Here is a 16,710-nt window from a genome sequence, read left to right as displayed (position 1 = left end):
TTCTTTTTTGAGATTATATTATAAAATAGATAGACATTATTAAACTAAAATAATCATTTTGAGTGTTTATATACTAATTTCTTTTTATTATTTTCTTATTTATTAGGGTTTAATCAATACAAACATTACTGAATGCTGTATGAACCCTCAAAGACTTCAAAACCTGAACCAATAAGTAAGGAAGAACTTAAAATTTTATCTAATCAGCACATTTTCTTCTTCCATATATTCTTCTTCTTCTTCTTCTACTACTACTACTACTATCAATACTTTTTCTTTTCTTCTTTTCCTATAACAAAAATAAGGATTCAGCCCCTACGTTTGCTGGATTTTATTTTCCTTCTTCCTTTCTTCTCATGAATATGTTGATTTTGTATACTTTAATATGAACTTTATACTTTTCTTATGAAAATTCTGAAATATTATTAAGGAAATATGGTTATGGTACCTAGGGAATTACCCTAGGATCTATGTTTTTAACATAAAAAAATCCATCGCCTAGGCGACTAGGCGACAAGGCGCCCCCTGTCGCCTTGCCTTGGCACCTTGAAAACTATGAATTACTTATTGTCTTCTAAGAATTTATTATTGAATATAATGTTAGATAGGGATGCTTTGCTAAAGACAACTGGCTGTCTCCAACGAGGTCAAGGGAGTCACATGTCTGTCCACTAGTGATTCTCTCTGTCTCTCTCTCTCTCTCTCTCTCTCTCTCTCTCTCTCTCAAATAGGTGTAACATGTGGAAGACTTTAGAGCCAAAAATTCTTTGGGTGATCTGAGGGGAAGTACTAAACATTTGAAAAAAGTGCATTGAAAAGAACTTATGCATTGGATGTTAGGAATTAGGCAAAATCTATGGTGCATACGCATTGTGAAATGTGAACCAATGAAATGTATGTAGACCATGTGACATCTTTATTGTGATTGGTTGAAATTTTGATGTAACATGCTGTAAAAATTTCGAAATGCACCATAGTTGGACTCTTGGAATTATCCAATCAAAATTTTCCTCCCTATTTTTAATATTTTTTGGAGAAGAGATACTAGAAAATAGGTCAATATACATGATAGATGTGAAAGTTAGACAAAAACATTCTTAGGGTTGTCTTCATCTATAATAAGAACCCATCTGTAAAAGTTATGCAAATATTCACATGATTAGATCCTAATGGAAGAAGCTTGTTGTAAGAACAAGGCTCCCTTTTTCGCTGATTTTTCAGTCATGGCCTGTTGAAAGTTTTAGTTCTATGGTTGGTAAGTTTGATCATCAAGAGAGGGTAAAATGGTAATTTTAATTAAGGGTAACAATACCAAGGTCACCAGTAGAAGGAACCACTTGAGGAGTCACTATTTTCTACCGAGTAATATGCAATTCTTTTCCTGTTTTTCTCTAGCACAACCATTGCTAAGTTAGGAGAAGAAGAGGAATGCTTAGGAACATGCATAACAAGAAGAAAGAAAGAACTTTCCTCGTCATTGGAACTCTCTCTTGTTACATACTTCCTAGTTCTTATTAGATACAACATTGAAACACCTATTACCTATACTTCTTCTGATTGAGAAAATAGCCCAACCCCTAATAAACATAGGATCAAATTTTGATATGTTTGTGCCCAAGTAATGAACAAAACACACCCAAAGACAAAATGTGGTAAGAGAACAATGGCTGAATTGAAAAAAAAAAGGACTTAATGAGGAGATTGATAAAATAGTTCCTTGAAAGTTATCCTTTAATAAAGATATGTAGCAGTGTTTACTTCTTCATCATCGTCATCATCATCATCCATGCCTTATCCCAACTATATGGGGTTGGCTACATGATTCCTCTTTTGCCAATCCGTTCTATATTAGCCATTATTCATTGTTAAATTATTAGTGCTTAAATCATTTCTTACTACTTGTACCTATGTCTTTATTGTTCTTGAAGGGATGGGATATCCATCTCATGGACGCCCAAATCTTGCGGAAAGAATAGGGCGAATTTCAAAAATTTCTCCCATCTTTGCAGGGAATCGAATTCCCTATTTCAGAAAACATGTTTTCAAGGATCAACCTTGAATCAAGAACCAAATCAGATTTGAACCAAAAGAAGCAGGAGGGAGGATATACCTGATACAGAGAATCAATATCTCCCAATGGAGGTGTTCACGCCCAAGGAAGGATCCAAAATCTGCTCCCACTGAAAATGGCGTAGTGCAGGATGGAGCAGAATCAACAATGTTCTTCCAAAAGAACTTGACCCTTCGCAAGAATCAACTGGATGGTTTGTGAGTACAGCTCCAACCAATCTTTTCCCCAAAAGATTGGAATCAAGATCAGATCTTGATTTCTCCCAAGAACTAGAGATCGAACTAAAGGCAATGGCGGCGGCAGGAGAGAATTCACAGGGTGCAGAAATCTCTCTTTCTGTGATTTTTCTTAGCTTTGAAGAGAATCAGATCTGTGTATTACTTAGGCTGCCGCCCCCTTTTCTTTTGTTAACCTAAAAGATCAGCTCCTAATCCAATTAGGAGCTGCTTATCCAAATCATATTTGGATAAGATCTCTCTTTAGGTGATAGGGATAAACCTTTATCTTATCTGCAGATTAGATTAGCTTTCTCCTAATCTTATTAGGAGGTTTCTAAATCAGAATCACATTCAAATCTGGACTCTCTGAGTGGATAGGGTTAAGACCCTATCCTATCTGCTAATCTATCTCAGAATTCGCCCCATATAATTGACTGATCAAATCAGCCCAGTTCAAAATGGGCTTAAGGCCCATTTAAGGTTATGTACTCAATTAGCCTTCCAAACTGCCGCCCAGTTGGGCTTCCTTGTATGACGTGGGACCCAAACATTGATCTACACATCAGCCACATGGGTTCAGCACAGCCTTTGTTACAAGGCCTGGCCGAATACACTGTTATGGACAGTGCACCCCTTAAATCCCATTTTGTGGGCTCTATGGGCCCAACACTTACCCTAAGTGGTCCCTGGGTCAAGCCACTTTGTAACACCAGGGACTGTGGGCAGATGCAAGATTAGCCCATCATGTATTATCCTCAATGGTCTTACACATAACCTCTCAGCCCATAATGATCATACACTGCCCGACAAGGGAGGACCTCTCCCTCGGCTGCAAGGAACAGTGTTGCACTCTCTACTTATATGGATCCCGGGAATTAAAACCTTTTGCAAATATTTTAGAAACCATAATATATACTTTTATATCTCATAGAAAATATATTTTGCAAAAACAAATCTCAACGGTTGAAATCGGCTGCCGGCAGTCTTGGTTTCCTTCAAAGATAGTGCATCCCTGATCATTACCTTTGTCCGACAAAGGGGCTGATCCTTTCACTATGATCACCCACTCAGATGAATTCTCGGATTGCCCCAACATACCCAAGTTTTGACCCTTGCTAAGGATCTCACTGATTGATACATCAAAGACAGCCCAATCCGACATCTAGTGTAGTATCATAATCGAGTCTAGGGGTTATGTGTAACTTTCCAATTTTGCCCATCTATCTCCGAGGTCTAGGGTAATATTGGAAATCTGGTCTGGTTCAAAGGTTCTATTAATCCTACACTGTATGTGCCTAGGGTCTCACCCTAGTAGCTGAGACAAGCTACCCCAACCGACTTGGTGGCACTATAGTGTCAGCCTTGTCAGGATAGGTCTCCCCAGATCGATCCACTGGCTGTGAACATTCTAAACTAACACGAGTCTCATTAAGTGTCCTGTTTAAGGGTATTACACAGAAGCATACCAAGGGAACATGAATCAAATATGTACTTTTATTCATTTACAATAAATTCATAAAATACATCATTCTTGATTGAAGCTAAGGGCATACAAAATTGTCTAACAGCTCCCACTTGCACTTAGGTCCAATCAGGTACTAGCCGGAGTCCCATGCTTTCCACGTGTTTCTCAAACACTTTCTGTGATAGTGGCTTCGTCAATGGGTCTGCTACATTTTCCGCTGACGCTACCTTCTGAATCAGGATGTCCCCTCTACCAACAATCTCCCGCAGTACGTGGTACTTCCTCTCGATGTGCTTCGACTTCGAGTGGGCTCGTGGCTCCTTAGCCTGAGCAATGGCTCCATTGTTGTCACACAACAATGGAATGGGTGATGTGCTGGATGGAACTACTCCCAACTCATGAACGAACGTCTGCATCCACACGGCTTCTTTTGCAGCCTCACTTGCGGCAATGTATTCGGCCTCGGTTGTGGAGTCTGCTGTGGACCCCTGTTTGCTGGTTTTCCAGCAAACAGCACACAATCCTATCGTGAAAACATATCCAGACTTAGACTTTCTATCATCCGGATTCGACTGGAAATCCGCATCTGTAAACCCTTGGATCTGTAGTGAACTACCATTGAATACTAGACAAAACTCTTTTGTCCTTCGAAGGTACTTAAGTATGCATTTCACAGCAGTCCAATGCTCCTGCCCTGGGTTGGCCTGGAATCTGCTTACTACACTCACTGCCTGGGCGATATCAGGACGAGTGCATAGCATGGCATACATGATGCTCCCTACGGCTGATGCATAGGGAATGTCTTTCATGCTCTCGATCTCCTCAGAGGTCTTTGGAGACATCTTCTTGGAGAGATCGACTCCATGCCTGAAAGGAACATTTCCTTTCTTGGAGTTTTCCATGCTATATATCTTGACTATTTTGTCAATATAAGCAGATTGGGATAATCCTATTATCCGCTTCAATCTATTTCTATAGAGTCGAAGACCCAGTATATAGGAGGCTTCTCCAAGGTCTTTCATGGAGAATTGTTGTGATAGCCATACTTTTATCGTAGTTAACATTCCTACATCATTCCCAATGAGTAGAATGTCATCTACATACAGAATCAGAAACGTAACCTTGTCACCACTGGTCTTTCTGTAAACACAGGGTTCATCCGGGTTTTGTTCAAAATCAAACCTTTTGACTGTAGAGTCAAATCGGATGTTCCAACTTCTAGAAGCTTGCTTCAATCCATATATAGATCTATTCAACTTACAGACCATGTGTTCCTGACCCGCAGCTACAAAACCTTGCGGTTGCTGCATATAGATATCTTCTTAGATTTTGCACAAAAAGACAATCTTTAAGTACGATATATCCTTCTCTAAATTTTAATTCTATGGTGCCTATTGCCGTAGCTGCAACGCTTGCAGAAGTCCCCAAGTAGAGCATCACTTCTCCATAATTCAGCCTTCTGCTTACCTTGAACCCCTGTAGTGAGTTACACGCATGAGTTGAAGCCCCAGAGTCAATGCACCAGGACGCAGAAGTCATAATAAGTTGGTTTCTATGACACAAGATTCGAAATTACCTTTCTTGGATTCTAGGTACTAAGGACAGTTCTTCTTCCAGTGGCCGGTTTGTTTGCAGAAGTGACATGCATCTGCTGTCCTGTCCTTCTTCTACTTCTTGGGCTTGGTAGTCTTCTTCTGAGGCTTCTTTGCCTTCCTCTTTTTCTTGCCCGTTTTGTTAGCTTCAACAAGCATCACCACAGGCTCATCCTTCTTAAGTAAGTCCTTGGCCCTTTGCAACATATTGCTTAGCTCTTGGACGCTGACATTTAGCTTGTTCATATTGTAGTTTAATATGAACCCATTGAAGGAAGAGGGCAAGGAGTTCAGAATGACATCTACTTGAGTTCCAAGATCTAGCCTGGATCTAATGGCTTCCAGCTCGTTAATGTAACCCATCATCCGAAGACAATGGTCGTGAACTTTCTGCCCCTTGGACATCTGAGCGGTCATGAACATTTTCAAGACCTTCTGCCGAGTAGAACGGTTTTGCTTTTCATACATTGTTTTCAGACTATCTAATATGTCCTTAGCGAGTTCGATCTGATCGAACTGCCTCTGTATTGAGTTGTCCAAAGAAGCAACGACATAGCAGCGGGCTAGGGAGTTTTTATCCTCCCATTCTTGGAATTCTCTCCTACGGGCTTCAGAAGCCCTATCACCCGGACGTTCCGGGGCAGGAGACTTGACTACCTTGTCCAGTTTTAAAGATGTTAAAACCAACATTAGGTTACGGTACCAGTCGGCATAGTTTGGGCCCTTAAGCTTGTAGTCGTCAAGAAGCTTTGCAAATTGTCCGTTTGCCATTTTCTGATAAAACAGCAAATATCAGTCCACAACCTTATTTGATTCATGTTCAAGTCGTAGATATGGATTTTAATCTATGTTCCATTCCCATTTTCTCATCTCTGAGTTTTCCCTTCTGCTCAGGGACGGAGACAACGACTTGTCTCTGGAAATGTGGGAAACCACATAGGGTGCATGGAGCCAACTGTTTCAGCTGCAAAACCCCACCACCTTTCTGTAAAGGATCACATCCACTCATCATATGAGTTTTCCCTTTGGCCTCTGCCAGACAAGGTTCAGAGCCGTTTTCAGGTAAACCTTTCTGTCCAGTGAGAGCTTACCCATCATATTCGTGAACGCCAAGGTACCGTGAGAGAGTTCCCATTTTCTGGTGAAGGCCCTCCCACATCGGTCTATGACGGCCCTATCATCTTATGAAACACTTAGACAAGCCTAACAACAAATGGATAGCCCATTTTCTGGTGCATTTCCTCATTACTGAAGGACCCATCCTCATGCTAATGATGGAAGGCCTTTAGAGAGTTCATCATATGAATCTCCCTATCACATGCATTCATATTTACTGGAGGGAACAAGAATTACGCCCTAGTTTATTTCAGGTCAAACCAGAGTGGCTCCCACTGACTTTCATAAAGCCAGATTTCGGTGGGCCTAATTCGGCTAGGGTTCCGCATGTAACCTCTTCAGGAGGTGTGGGGCCCACCATTGAGGGAGGTCATCAAATGACCAATAGGGACACCATGGCAATGTTGTGCATTCAGCCATGGTGTGCGCAAGAGCCACTATCGAATCTGCATGGGCCAAGCACTTATGGTCCATGAACGTAGCACATCACACACATCCATACATCACATGCAGGGAGGAATTGATCCAATCAATTAATTATCTGTAATAGCCCATTTGAAGCCCATTTTAATTCATAATATTAACAATTAATATCATCTAGGTATCTGGGCTGAATCAGGGTTACCCAATTCAGCCCATATAGCTTGTTCCTTTGAAGTGGGCTTTTGGCAGTTTTAACAGTTTAAAACTGGGCCTTACGGGTTGGACCGAATTAACCATTTAATTAAACATCAATCCTTAGGCCCATTTGTGGGAAAATTAGGGCTGACTTTCAGCCTTGAATAAACCCTAGATTCGGTCCAAACAATTTGAACCAATCTTAGTTCGAATAGGTCTAGGGTTTGATCTTTATAAATCTTTAATTCAAGAAAATAATCTGAAATTAAAGAACTGATAAAAGAAAACAAGAATCAGTTAATTGAATAGGGCGAATTTCATCTCATGGACGCCCAAATCTTGCGGAAAGAATAGGGCGAATTTCAAAAATTTCTCCCATCTTTGCAGGGAATCGAATTCCCTATTTCAGAAAACATGTTTTCAATGATCAACCTTGAATCAAGAACCAAATCAGATCTGAACCAAAAGAAGCAGGAGGGAGGATATACCTGATACAGAGAATCAATATCTCCCAATGGAGGTGTTCACACCCAAGGAAGGATCCAAAATCTGCTCCCACTGAAGATGGCGTAGTGCAGGATGGAGTAGAATCAGCAATGTTCTTCCAAAAGAACTTGACCCTTCGCAAGAATCAACTGGATGGCTTGTGAGTACAGCTCCAACCAATCTTTTCCCCAAAAGATTGGAATCAAGATCAAATCTTGATTTCTCCCAAGAACTGGAGATCGAACTAAAGGCAATGGCGGCTGCAGGAGAGAATTCGCAGGGTGCAGAAATCTCTCTTTCTGTGATTTTTCTTAGCTCTGAAGAGAATCAGATCTGTGTATTACTTAGGCTGCCGCCCCCTTTTCTTTTGTTAACCTAAAAGATCAACTCCTAATCCAATTAGGAGCTACTTATCCAAATCATATTTGGATAAGATCTCTCGTTAGGTGATAGGGATAAACCCTTATCTTATCTGCAGATTAGATTAGCTTTCTCCTAATCTTATTAGGAGGTTTCTAAATCTGAATCACATTCAGATCTGGACTCTCTGAGTGGATAGGGTTAAGACCCTATCTTATCTGCTAATCTATCTCAGAATTTGCCCCATATAATTGACTGATCAAATCAGCCTAGTTCGAAATGGGCTTAAGGCCCATTTAAGGTTATGTACTCAATTAGCCTTCCAAACTGCCGCCCAGTTGGGCTTCCTTGTATGGCGTGGGACCCAAACATTGATCTACACATCAGTCACATGGGTTCAGCCCAGCCTTTGTTACAAGGCCTGGCCGAATACACTGTTATGGACAGTGCACCCCTTGAATCCCATCTTGTGGGCTCTATGGGCCCAACACTTACCCTAAGTGGTCCCTGGGCCAAGCCACCTTATAACACCAGGGACTGTGGGCAGATGTAAGATTAGCCCATCAGGTATTATCCTCAATGGTCTTACACTTAACCTCTCAGCCCATAATGATCATACACTGCCCGACAAGGGAGGACCTCTCCCTCGGCTGCAAGGAACAGTGTTGCACTCTCTACTTATATGGATCCCGAGAATTAAAACCTTTTGCAAATATTTTATAAACCATAATATATACTTTTATATCTCATAGAAAATATACTTTGCAAAAACAAATCTCAACGGTTGAAATCGGCTGCTGGCAGTCTTGGTTTCCATCAGAGAGAGTGCATCCCCGATCATTACCTTTGTCCGACATAGGGGCTGATCCTTTCACTATGATCACCCACTTAGATGAATTCTCGGATTGCCCCAACCTACCCAGGTTTTGACCCTTGCTAAGGATCTCACTGATTGGTACATCAAAGACAGCCCAATCCGACATCTAGTGTAGTATCATAATCGAGTCTAGGGGTTATGTGTAACTTTCCAGTTTTGCCCATCTATCTCGAAGGTCCAGGGTAATACTGGAAATCTGGTCCGGTTCAAAGGTTCTATTAATCCTACACTGTATGTGCCTAGGGTCTCACCTTAGTAGCTGAGACAGGCCACCCCAACCGACTTGGTGGCACTACAGTGTCAGCCTTGTCAGGATAGGTCTCCCCAGATCGATCCACTGGCTGTGAACATTCTAAACTAACACGAGTCTCATTAAGTGTCCAGTTTAAGGGTATTACATAGAAACATACCAAGGGAACATGAATCAAATATGTACTTTTTTTCATTTACGATAAATTCATAAAATACATCATTCTTGATTGAAGCTAAGGGCATACAAAACTGTCTAACAGTTCTACCCCGAGCTCTTCTAGCCCCCTTAATGTGTAATAAATCACTTCTAATTGGCATAGTTGGTGGTCTTCTGTGTGTGTGCCTAAACCATCGTAGTCTATTCTCTCTCTCATTTTATCACCTATTAGAGATAACTCATAGGTTCCTATGGGTAGCTTCATCCCTAATCCTATCCTTTCTAGTTTTTCCACTCATCCATCTTAGAATTCGCATTTCTGCTACATTCATTTTTTGGACATGTTGTTTCTTGACTGCTCAACACTCTGCTCCATACAATATAGCTGGTCTTACAACTGTTTTATGGAATTTTCCTTTTAATCTGTGGTATTTTCCTTTCAAATAAAAGTCCATGTGCACCCCTGTATTTTGCACATCTTGCTCTAATTCTTTGGGTGACCCTCCTTAATCTCTCCCTTTTTATGAATTATTGAACCAAGGTATCAGAAATGGTCACATTGAGTTATCTCTTGGTCTCCAATCCTAAGTGTATCTTGATTTACATTCCTATTATTACTAAATTTACATCTCATATACTCTGTTTTAGTCTTATTTTAAAACCTCTTGTTTCTAAGGCATTTTTCTATAAGCTTAATTTTTTATTTAATCTTTCAATAGTTTCATCAATTATGACAATGTCATCTGCAAACAAAATGTACCATGGAACCTCCTCTTAAATATGTTTTAGTCAATTCATCTATGATAAATGTAAATAGATAAGGGCTAATTGTTGAACCTTGGGGAAGATCCATAATAACTATAAAATCTGAAGTCTTTTCCACTGGTGTTCTAACATTGGTTGTTGCCCCCTCATACATATTCTTAATTAGGTCTATACATAGTTTTCAAGGTGCCAAGGTGAGGCTAGGTGACAGGGGGTACCTTGTCATCTAGTTGCCTAGGTGCACCTAGGCAATTGTATTTAAGTAAAATCCACATTATCCTAGGGTAGTTCCCTAGGTTCCATAACCACCTTTCCTTCATAACAAGAAAATCAACATATTTATGAGAAGAAAAAGAAGAAAAGAAAATTCAAAAAATATAGGGGCTGAACCCCTATTTTTATTATAGGAAAAGAAGAAAAGAAAAGGTGGTGGAAGAAGAAATGTGTTGATTAGACAAAATTTCAAGTTCTTCCCTTATTGGTTCAGATTTTGAAGACTTTTGAGGGTTCAATACAGCAGTTAGCAATGTTTGTGTTGATTAAACCCTAACAAATAAGAAAATAATAAAAAGAAATTTGTTTATAAACACAAAAAATAAATATTTTTGTTTAATAATGTCTATTTATAATTATAACCTTTAAAAAATAACAATATAAAAGTATTTAATAAGACAATATACAAAATTGCTTGGCGACTGGGTGAGGCAAGCCTCCTAGGGAACCTTGTCTCCTAGACGCCGCCTTGACAACTATGGGTCTATATACTTATTTTGAACCCCATTCTTTTTCAAGATCCACCATATTATCTCTCTAGGAACTCTATCATATGCTCTTCCTCTAATACACCTTTTTTTTTTTTCTGATGTATAGGCATAGGAATTTTGATTGGTAACACTTTTCTCAGTTCAATACAAAATGGGATGTCTTTTAAATTATTCTATATCATTGTCTATTTAGAAACTTAGTTTTCCTTTCAAATGGAGATTCGATTATATTGTAGAAAGTTTTTAAGTTTTGTGGAACTTCATCTCTGCTAAAAAACATACATAACTAGGGCTAGTGGACTCCAATACTAGCAACTTCCTTGGTAGGTTATCCACAAATAGATTCCTTCTACTTGACAACCATTTCCATTCACCTTCCTTCCGGTTTAGATTCTGAAATAGACAATGGTTGGGAAAGAATGTTAAAAAATAATTCCATTGTTTGGTTAAACTGCTTGTGGGTAGGTAGGTTACAACACTAAGGTAATAGGTTTGGAGGACAGAAGGATGGCACTACCGTTCTCTCTATGATAGTGGTGGTGTATCCTTTCCCCTTTATATGATTGGGTATTTATAGTTGCCGTTGCGTTTAGATGGCTAAGGAATCCTCTATCCTTAGAAGGTCCCCATTCGGCCATTGCATTTGACAATTATTCCTTGGAACTCAGGAATCACATTGATTTGCTACCCTTTATTCGTTCTAGGGAGATCTACCCCCAACTATACCAGAGTGGGGGATTCACCACGTGTTCTCAAGGGAACTTTTCCCAACACGTGTCTGTTGAAGGGATTTTTTTTTAATTAAAATAATATTTAATAAGTGGTTGGCTAGTCTGCTAGCCAAATCATTAAAACTATAAAAAAGTATCTCGTATGGGAGTTCCCTCTCTTTAAGTAGGAAGGACAGGTGCTCCTCATCTAGGAGGAGGAGGTAGTTACATAACTACCCCACTCCTTATTTAAGCTCCTTAAGGGGAAGCTAGATGGAGACTTCTAAGGAGAAAATTGTCACAAGAGATTCTTAAGAAAAGCAAAGATAAAGAGAGAAGAAAAGAGAAGTGCTCAAGGGAAGGTAGGGAAGGAAAAGTCTCACTAATACAGGTAGAAAAAGGAAAGTCCTCTCTGTGAATACTTCCTATATATGTCTTCTACTATGTATCCTTATTTCTCTCTCTTTTATTTTCACTTTTGAGAAAGGGAATAGAGGGAAACAAACCATCTACAACTAGGTGTCTGTACTTGGTTGATTAAGGTCCCTTTTCCAAGACAAAGTTAGGGATTAATCCATCTACAGTCTAATTCTTGAAGGCTGATTATGGTTCCCTTCAAATGAAAGTGAAGAGTAGAGGGAAATAAACCATCTACAACCACATGCCTCTACTTGGTTGATTATGGTTCCTCTTTCAAGACAAAGTTGGGGATTAAACCATCTATAGTCTAATTCTCGAAGGATGATTATGGTTCCCTTCAAATGAAAATGAAGAGAGGAGGGATGAAAATCGTCTACAATCAAATATTCAGTTTGATTGACTACAGTTACCTTTTTGTATGCAAAAATCCAAGGATTAAGGCTGTTAGAATTTCATCTGATTGACTACAGCTTATTGTGAAGAAAGGAGTGAGAAGGAAATTTTCATTGTATCAAAAAGAAAGGAGAAATGTATTGTTGTATAGTTTCTCAATTGTATTTTCTTTTTCTTTCTTTTCATTCTTGATGTAAAAGAAACGCAAATGAAAAGTTCTTTTTAAGTACCCTATTGTTCTTTTCTTTTGATCTATGCATTCATTTCTCCAAGTTAGAATCAAAAGGTGTTCTCTACTTTCTTGTTGAGATGTACTTAAGGGGAACAATTCGTATGATTCCCTGAATGGGCCTTACCCAAAATAATAAAAACTCAATCACTTGATTGAGTGAATTGTGTTGCATGAGAATTTATTAAAATTTTCACACCAACAGTGTCCTATGAAAGTGTTAGTTACTATCCCCACTCTTTGTCCTGAATTGCTTTTGGGTTTGCTCATCTTTTGTGCACATCACTTGGCATATTTTTTTTAGGGCTACTACAATGGTTCACATCCCCCTTTATGCTGTGTAGTGGGTTTTCCATTCCCAAACTCCTACATTAGTCCCTTTCTTACATGTAGAATTTTCTATAAGTAAGCACTATGATTCGGTTTTGGGATCTGGCATTTTGGGCTTGGATTTCACATTTTGGGCTTTTCCTTATATATCTTAGCCCCCCTTTCTTATTGGTAAAACGAGATTCTATCAGTAAACAAGAGTGCAAAGAATAGGGTGTCTATAGTTGGGTGCCCAAATTTGTCTTTTAATGTGATAGGGGTTTTTGTTGTAAATTTAGAAAACCGGCAACCCTTTTAAACAAATCGTGCGATTCAGGTGTTATTATGCACACGATACGTGTCCTCTTTGCGCATGCGGTAGTTTGAAAAGGGGGAGGATATGATAACCCCCCCGCCCCCCAATTCTTGGTGCTCGATCTATCATCTTCTTCTGTCATCTTGTATCCCTTTCATTTCTCACCCAACCTTGTTTTTCTTCCTTGTTTGTTCTCCGTGCTTTCTTTCTTTGTTCTATCCAGTGATTCCGACCTATTCTATAACCATGCCTAGGTTGGCTCTGTCCCCTTTTTGTGACTTTGTCCAGTTTGTGGACATGAATTGTATACAGGAGATGGTTGGGCTGTTGTGGGAATCATCTGATGATGAGGCATTCTGTCCTTCATCTCCTAGGTGAAGGGGGGGACTTACTACATCATCAAAGGGAATGAACTCCTCTGCGTGTACAGGAACGTCCCCTAGAAGGAAATCTTGTGGCAACGTTGCGAGGTTGATGGCGAAGTGTATGATAAATGGGTTGGGTTCATGTTCTCAAAACCTATTTTCTCCAAGCTTTTGTCAAAAGCAGTTTTACTTTGGCCTATTGATTGCTTAACATCTCTTGGGAAGAACAAGGACCTAGGGTTCATGGGTCCTTCGATCATGAGGTTGTGCACTTGAACCCATACCTTCATGGGCTCTAGAGGAGAGTTTTCGGTCACCATCGAGGATGTGGTTGCGTTGACAGGGCTCCCGCTCTATTCTCAAATCGACCCTTTTGTGCTCTAGATTGCCCAATGCCTCCCTCCTGCTGCATTACCTATATACAAAGGTCTTTTGAAGGGTATTCAACAATTCAAGTTGTCTTTGTTGGGATCTTTTAAATGCATTTTTCCAACTCAAAGATCTCGCCAGAATTTGATCTTGCTACTAAGGAAGGCTATAGTAGCCTTGTTGATTACCGCATCCCAACAATTATCCAAGAGCCCATGAATACTAACCACCACCTTATGCACAACTATCTTTCTTTATAGGCAGTCTCCATAAAGACTCCTTGAATTTCAAAGGGAAGCCTATTTCTAAATTCATTGTCTCTTCTACTTCCTTGAAAGTATTTGATTGGAATTTGGGATTTACCTTGGAGAATAGGATAGCAGATACCTCATCCTTATTGTAGGTCCATTGAGCTTCTTTTTTCAAAACCCTTACACTCCTTGGACCTCCTCTATAGTCCTTTCCTGTGGTGTAAACCTATTGTGGTGATAGGGAGTGGTACTCATGAGATTGACTCTCTTAAACAACTACTTCACCAAGAATTTGAAGTCAAAGACTTGGGAGAACTACGTTATTTCTTGGGTATTGAAGTAGCCCGGTCCAAACATGGGATTTTTGTCTCCTAATGGAAGTATGTTCTTGATCTTCTGTAGGAAACTAGAAACCTAGGTGTTAAACCAGCTGACACACCCATTGAATAAGACCACAAGATTGGAACCGAAGGTGGAGAGCCCCTTGAGGACAAGGTTATGTTTCAGAGGTTGGTTGGGAAACTGTTTTATCTTTGCCCCACCCGAACAGACATTTCTTATGCAGTCAGTGTAGTTAGCGAGTACATGCATTCCCCCAAAACCACTCACCTTCTTATAGTTGAGAGGATCCTTGGTTACCTAAAGAGATGTCTAGGTAGAGGCATACTCTTCAAAAATAATGGACACATGAAGATAGAAGTCTACACAGATGCTGATTGGGCTAGGTGTGTTGATGACAGGAGGTCTACTTCTGGGTATTGTGTCGTTGTAGGAGGCAACCTTGTCTCTTGGAAGAGTAAGAAACAAAATGTTGTAGCACGTTCCAGTGCTGAAGCAGAATACAAATCTATGGCACATGGTGTGGCTGAAGTATTATGGATGAGGTCCTTGTTTGAGGAATTGGGAATTGCTTATGAGAAGCCTCTAATGCTATATTGTGAGAATCAGGCTGCTATTAACATTGCCAACAATCCGGTACAACATGACAGAACTAAACATATTGAGGTGGATCGACACTTTATCAGAGAGAGAGTTGCCTCTTTGGAAGTGTCATTCATATATTGCCTTTGATATGCAGCTTGCTAATCTCTTCACCAAGGCAGTTACAAGGGCCAAGTTGGAAACAGATTTACGCAAGTTGGGAATGATAAATATCTATTCCCAACTTGAGGGGGAGTGTAGAGAAGTTGAGCACTAATTAGTGCTGTTATATTGCTGTTATTTCATTTATTGTGGTCCCCACTGCTGCTGTTAGTTTGTTCCCTATTTATATTTGTGGTTAGACTTCTGTTAACAATGTTAGTTTTATTAGTTATTTTCTTATGTAAGCAGTAGGGGCATTAATGTAATTGGCTATCGTATATTTTGATGCTATTATAAATAGCTGAGTGGGGCAGCAACTAAGGCCATCACTCTTTCTCTCATCCTTCTCTTCTCTCTTCTTTCTTTCTTTCTTTCTTCTTCTTCTCTTCTCTAGTAATTTTTCTTCATTAAATTGCATCAAGAATTGGACTGATTGCAATCCGGATTTGCCAACTAAAATCAAGTACATTTTATTCATGGAAATTTCTATCATTCACAACTAGTAGTTATTTGTTATTCTTTTTACATTCTTACTTTATTAGATCTGGGTGATAGAAATTTGATGCCATAATCCAATAAGTTGAGCTTCTATTTTACTATAAGTCATGTATAAGTAATTATGCAACCCTTATCATTATCTTTTTATCATGCAGGAACTTATAGGGCCTTACTGGTCGCTTAGAGCCGTATTGGGGCCTGTGTTGGAAACTTTGCTTTTGCTTGATAGATTATTGTTCCTTCAAGAACAAGGCAGTTCGGTCAAGGCAGTTGCTTTGCCCATTTTCAATCCCATATTATCACCACGAAATGTGGCCATAATTGCTCAGAAAATTTGATGCAGATTTAGTTGTCTAATGCAGAAACGATATTGGTAGTGATTTGGTAACCTCTTATCTTGTTCTTTATGTCAGCACAAAATGTATGTCATTAAGCCATATGGGCATGGAATGCTAACTGCCTTAGCTACGTTGGCATATCAAAGTTGAAGTCATTATGTCAAAACTGTATTTAAGTTGGATTCTCTCGAGTGTTAAATGGTCCGCAGATCATGTGTTAGCCATTTTCCATAGGCATTTTCTTGCTAATACTGGTCTTAATTCTAAGGCTCATTACTTACTAAGGATCTTTGTCAAAATTCTGCAACATGGAACAGATTGAGCATATAAAGAAGCTTAAAGATTGATGCAATGCCAAGGGTTAATGTCCAAGCTAATGACTGAAGAATGATTTCTGGACTGAAGTTCTGTGAATAACCATAACCATCCAAGTATCCAACTGTTAGACAGTTTTGTATGCCCTTAGCTTCAATCATTTTGATGTACTTTTGTTATTTAGTGGAAATAAATAAAGTGCATGTTTGATTCATGTTGTTTGGTTTAATTCTGTGTAAAACCCTAAAACTGGACATTTGTAGAGACTCATGTTAGTTTTAAATGTTCACAGCCGCTGGATAAGTCTGGGGAGATTTATCCTGCCAAGGCTGATACTGGTGTGCCACCAAGTGTTGGGATGGCCTGTCTCAGC

General features: G+C 39.5%; 1 protein-coding gene across 8 annotated transcripts in view; it reads left to right on the top strand.

Annotated features, from left to right (window-relative positions):
- The window catches only part of LOC104598351 (S-adenosyl-L-methionine-dependent methyltransferases superfamily protein), a 76,980-nt gene extending 60,674 nt beyond the window's left edge, over nucleotides 1-16,306 (top strand). For 7 of the 8 annotated variants that reach the window (XM_088891498.1, XM_088891503.1, XM_088891495.1 and 4 more), the window contains one exon: nucleotides 15,840-16,306. In XM_088891498.1, the coding sequence (XP_088747624.1) occupies nucleotides 15,840-16,022 (183 nt within the window). In that variant the 3' untranslated portion in view covers nucleotides 16,023-16,306. The remainder of the gene's footprint in view (nucleotides 1-15,839) is intronic. The other variant, XM_088891501.1, reaches the window with a different exon arrangement.
- Nucleotides 16,307-16,710: the final 404 nt, after the last annotated feature.

The sequence above is a fragment of the Nelumbo nucifera genome, chromosome 7, assembly GCF_055504915.1.
Source record: "Nelumbo nucifera cultivar China Antique chromosome 7, China Antique-T2T, whole genome shotgun sequence".
Lineage (NCBI taxonomy): Eukaryota > Viridiplantae > Streptophyta > Magnoliopsida > Proteales > Nelumbonaceae > Nelumbo > Nelumbo nucifera.
The sequence above is the reverse complement of the archived record's forward strand: the minus strand, read 5'-3'. Positions and strand labels throughout refer to the sequence as shown.